Here is a 5,873-nt window from a genome sequence, read left to right as displayed (position 1 = left end):
ACTTTCTTGTTCTTGTCAAAAGTCTAGGCCTCTAAGTCTTTGCATCTTGCTGTTTCGTTGAGCGGATCATTTACTATGAAAGAAGGTATTGTGCGTCAATACTGCATCAGTCTGCCGCCATCTGCTGCTGGCCACAACAGGACCGGCTGATTGCAGTAACGGCAACCAATTCAAAAGTTTGCTTAAAGTCAGCTGACAGTCATCCTAAATGTCTGACGTGGGTTCCACCTGAATTGCTATTGCGACATCTAGTGGACACATTTAGAACAGCGGTTTCTTCCATTTAAAAAAATTGCAGCTCATTTTTTATCTTTGCAAACTCAGGTCGCGGGTGATGTTTAACCTGCTCACGGGCCTTGCGGCTTTGACACCCCCGTCTGGAAAGTACCGGAAGGATAAGTGGCCGCCTTCCTAAAAGTGTCGGCTTCGCTGTGTTTTTGTCTTTGTCTCAGCTGGCCGCGGAAGGCCTTGCAGAGCAAAAAGTAGATGAGCGGGTCCAGGCAGACGTTGAGGGCGGACATGGAAACGGTAACTTCCTTCAAGTACAAGATGGCGGGATTGGAGCAGGATCGAGGAATGAATGCGTAGGGGAGTCGGACCAGGTGGTAGGGAAGGAAGCAGACGCAGAAGACGACGACCAGCACCACAATGTTCCTGCGGGACTTGGCGAGCTTCTTGTGGCCGCAGGACGCCGCTCGTCGCTGCTGTGCCGCTGCCAGCCTGTGTGTGGCACTGTAGTAGAAGAAGAGCAGGGCGAGGAGGACCAGCAGGGAAATGGCAGCGGAGAAGGCGTGGACGCCCTTGTAGAGAAGCCTGAGCGGCTCACTGTGAAGTTCGTCGCAACACGTCGTGCCGCCGCAAGGAGGCGGAGCCTGCTGAGTAGTTAGCGACAGGATGATGTAAGTGCCTGCAAAGGGGAGGAGGACCAGCCAAGTCATCGTGGAAGTGACACAAGCCGCCCACACCGACTGCAGTTGGTGACTTCCTGAAGGCTGGACCATCTTAAAGTACCTGGTGGGAGGAGCCTGATCAGCATCAGCGCTCACTTTCAAGACGGAGAACCGAGGGCCTACCTATTGGCAGCGATGTAGCCCATGAGGAGGATGCTGGCGTACATGTTGAGGTAGATCGCCGTCACGCCGAAGTTTCACGGTGGCAGCGGGGTTAGTGCGTCTGCCTCACAATACAAAGGTCCTGAGTAGTCAGGGTTCAATTCCGGGCTTGGGATCTTTCTGTGTGGAGTTTGAATGTCCTCCCCGTGAATGCGTGGGTTCCCTCCGGGTACTCCGGCTTCCTCCTACTTCCAAAGACATGCACCTGGGGATAGGTTGATTGGCAACACACACAAAAATGGCCCTAGTGTGTGAATGTGAGTGTGAATGTTGTCTGTCTATCTGTGTTGGCCCTGCGATGAGGTTCCGACTTGTCCAGGGTGTACTCCGCCTTCCGCTCGATTGTAGCTGAGATAGGCACCAGCGCCCCCGCGACCCCAAAGGGAATAAGCGGTAGAAAATGGATGGATGGATATACAAACCCCGTTTCCATATGAGTTCGGAAATTGTGTTAGATGTAAATATAAACGGAATACATCCATCCATCCATCCATTTTCTACCGCTTATTCCCTTTTGGGGTCACGAGGGGCGCTGGCGCCTATCTCAGTTACAATCGGGCGGAAGGCGGGGTACACCCTAGACAAGTTGCCACCTAATCGCAGGGCCAACACATACATCAATCAATCAATCAATGTTTATTTATATAGCCCCAAATCACAAATGTCTCAAAGGACTGCACAAATCATTACGACTACAACATCCTCGGAAGAACCCACAAAAGGGCAAGGAAAACTCACACCCAGTGGGCAGGGAGAATTCACATCCAGTGGGACGCCAGTGACAATGCTGACTATGAGAAACCTTGGAGAGGACCTCAGATGTGGGCAACCCCCCCCCTCTAGGGGACCGAAAGCAATGGATGTCGAGCGGGTCTAACATGATACTGTGAAAGTTCAATCCATAGTGGCTCCAAGACAGCAGCGAGAGTCCCGTCCACAGGAAACCATCTCAAGCGGATCGGCAGCGTAGAGATGTCCCCAACCGATACAGGCGAGCGGTCCATCCTGGGTCCCGACGAGCGGTCCATCCTGGGTCTCGACTCTGGACAGCCAGTACTTCATCCATGGTCATCGGACCGGACCCCCTCCACAAGGGAGGAGGGGACATAGGAGAAAGAAAAGAAGCGGCAGATCAACTGGTCTAAAAAGGAGGTCTATTTAAAGGCTAGAGTATACAGATGAGTTTTAAGGTGAGACTTAAATGCTTCTACTGAGGTAGCATCTCGAACTGTTACCGGGAGGGCATTCCAGAGTACTGGAGCCCGAACGGAAAACGCTCTATAGCCCGCAGACTTTTTTTGAGCTCTAGGAATCACTAATAAGCCGGAGTCTTTTGAACACAGATTTCTTGCCGGGACATACGGTACAATACAATCGGCAAGATAGGCTGGAGCTAGACCGTGTAGTATTTTATACGTAAGTAGTAAAACCTTAAAGTCACATCTTAAGTGCACAGGAAGCCAGTGCAGGTGAGCCAGTACAGGCGTAATGTGATCAAACTTTCTTGTTCTTGTCAAAAGTCTAGCAGCCGCATTTTGTACCAACTGTAATCTTTTAATGCTAGACATGGGGAGACCCGAAAATAATGCGTTACAGTAATCGAGACGAGACGTAACAAACGCATGGATAATGATCTCGGCGTCTTTAGTGGACAAAATGGAGCGAATTTTAGCGATATTACGGAGATGAAAGAAGGCCGTTTTAGTAACGCTTTTAATGTGTGACTCAAAGGAGAGAGTTGGGTCGAAGATAATACCCAGATTTTTTACAGAGTCACCTTGTTTTATTATTTGGTTGTCAAATGTTAAAGTTGTATTATTAAATATAGACAGACAACATTCACACTCACATTCACACACTAGGGCCAATTTAGTAAGACAACATATTTGATGTTCAAACTGATAAACTTTTTTTTTTTGCAAATAATCATTACTTTTATAATTTGATGCCAGCAACACATGCAAAAGAAGTTGGGAAGGTGGCAATACATACTGATAAAGTTGAGGAATCCTCATCAAATACTTATATGGAACATCCCACAGTGTGCAGGCTAATTGGGAACAGGTGGGTGCCGTGATTGGTTATAAAAGCAGCTCCCATGAAATGCTAAGTATTTCACAAACAAGGATGGGACGAGGGGCACCACTTTGTAAGAAAATTGTCGAACACTTTAAGAACAACATTTCTCAACGAGCTATCGCAACAAATTTATGGATTTTACCATCTACTGTCCGTAAAATCATCAAAAGGTTCAGAGAATCTGGAGAAATTACTGCACGTAAGAGATGATATCACAGACCTTTGACCCCTCAGGCGGTACTACATCAAAAACCGACATCAGTGTGTAAGGGATATCACCACATGGGCTCAGGAACACTTCATAAAACCACTGTCAGTAACTACAGTTGGTCGTTACATCTGTAAGTGCAAGTTAAAACTCTACTATGCAAAGCCAAACCCATTTTTTTAACAACACCCTGAAACGCCGCCGGCTTCGCTGGGCCCGAGCTCATCTAAGATGGACTGATACAAAGTGGAAAAGTGTTCTATGGTCTGACGAGTCAACATTTCAAATTATATTTGGAAACAGAGGACGTGGTGTCCTCCAGAACAAAGAGGAAAATAACCATCCGGATTGTTATAGGCGCAAAGTTCAAAAGCCAGCATCTGTGATGGTATTGGGATATATTAGTGCCCAAGGCATGGGTAACTTACACATCTGTGTTGGCACCATTAATGCTGAATGGTCCATACAGGTTTTGGAGCAACATATGTTGTCAACTAAGCAACGTTATCATGGACATCCCTGCTTATTTCAGCAAGACAATGCCAAGCCACATTGTTACAGCAGCGTGGCTTCGTAGTAAAAGAGTGTGGGTACTTTCCTGGTCCGCCTGCAGTCCAGACCTGTCTCCCATGGAAAATGTGTGGCGCATTATGAAGCGTAAAATACGACAGTGGAGACCCCGGACTGTTGAACGACTTAAGCTCCACATGAAACAAGAATGGGAAAGAATTCCACTTTCAAAGCTTCAGCAATTAGTTTCCTGAGTTTCCAAACGTTTATTGAGTGTTGTTAAAAGAAAAGGTGATGTAACACAGTGGTGAACATGCCTTTTCCGAACTACTTTGGCAAGTGTTGCAGCCATGAAATTTTAAGTTAATTATTATTTGCAAAAAAAAAAAAAGTGTATGAGTTTGAACATCAAATATCTTGTCTTTGTAGTGCATTCAATTGAGTATGGGTTGAAAAGGATTTGCAAATCATTGTATTTCGTTTATATCTACATCTATCACAATTTCCCAACTCATATGGAAACAGGGTTTGAATATATATATATATATATATATATATATATATATATATATATATATATATATACAGTGTATATATATATATAAATATATAAATATATATATATATATATATATATATATATATATATATATATATATATATATATATATATATATATATATATATATAAGCTTGATTTGGCTCAAACCGGATGTAATAGAATGACATCATTGTATTATGTTTGAGTTTGAGTTTGAGTTCATTTCTAACATGCAAGCATACAACATGATACATCACAATTTCCAGTTTCTCTTTTCAACATGTTGCTACTGTTCACAAATATGTCACACAATTAGTTTTTAAATTCAGATGTTTTGGGGGGGGGGGGCGTTTCGAGTCATGGCAGTATTGCTTGTATAATCAAAATCAACCTAAAATAATAATATTATTTTGACTTGAATGTAAATTTATTGTGAGAATGTCACACGTGATTTTTCATGTTTTACTTAAATGTATTTGCACAAAATACGTCATTAGGGTTTATTTTGAGGCCAAATGGTTTCCGGTCGAAACAATTTTTTAGAGTTGAAACTGAGATTTTTTTTTTATAGCTCGGTTGGTAGAGTGGCCGTGCCAGCAACTTGATGGTTGCAGGTTCGATTCCCGCTTCCGCCACCCTAGTCACTGCCTTTGTGTCCTTGGGCAAGACAATTTACCCACCTGCTCCCAGTGCCACCCACACTGGTTTAAATGTAACTTAAATATTGGGTTTCACTATGTAAAAGCGCTTTAAGTCACTAGAGAAAAGCGCTATATAAATATAATTCACTTCACTTCACTTTACTACCCCAAATCCTGTTTTATTCTTATCATCACCAATAAAATTAAAGGCAAAAGTCACACAAACGTTTAATAATACGTGTCAAACACCACTATTGACTTAACCTGCACACAAAGCTTGTGTTCATCTGAAACAGGAAGTTGAGTTGAAAACAGGAAGTAGACAACGAACCACACTTCGTATGGCCTAGCACATGTTCTGCTAAGTGCAGTGGTCAGTGTGTTACAGCCACCCCGTCTGGCATTACCTTTTATTTTGAAAAAGCCCTTTCACCGTAATGGCAGTGGTATGTAGCACGTATGCTGAGACTTTAATTTTGAAAGGGTCAAAAGGATGAATTCAACTCACATCTCTGCACTGCCCTCCCGTGGCCATACCCTGCAACTGCAGTGTTTTTACCAGCAGGTACATACGGACGCCACTCGAGGGCCGTGTATATACACTATATGGCCACTAGATAGCAGTAATGATTAAATATTGACCATAGATAGATAGATAGATAGATAGATAGATAGATAGATAGATAGATAGATAGATAGATAGATAGATAGATAGATAGATAGATAGATAGATAGATAGATAGATAGATAGATAGATAGATAGATAGATAGATAGATAGATG

At 43.5% G+C, this 5,873-nt stretch overlaps 1 protein-coding gene across 1 annotated transcript; it reads right to left on the bottom strand.

The window, feature by feature from the left end:
• Positions 1 to 347: 347 nt before the first annotated feature.
• Positions 348 to 1,147, bottom strand: LOC133537428 (P2Y purinoceptor 14-like; the record flags this gene model as incomplete). Its single annotated transcript, XM_061878435.1, has 2 exons — positions 348 to 1,011; positions 1,074 to 1,147. Coding segments are annotated over 2 exons (738 nt in total), but the record flags the coding sequence as incomplete, so codon positions are not given.
• Between the last annotated feature and the right edge of the window lie 4,726 nt (positions 1,148 to 5,873).

This window comes from Nerophis ophidion, linkage group LG18, assembly GCF_033978795.1.
Source record: "Nerophis ophidion isolate RoL-2023_Sa linkage group LG18, RoL_Noph_v1.0, whole genome shotgun sequence".
Taxonomy (NCBI): Eukaryota; Metazoa; Chordata; class Actinopteri; order Syngnathiformes; family Syngnathidae; genus Nerophis; species Nerophis ophidion.
This window is presented reverse-complemented; position numbering and strand designations above follow the sequence as displayed.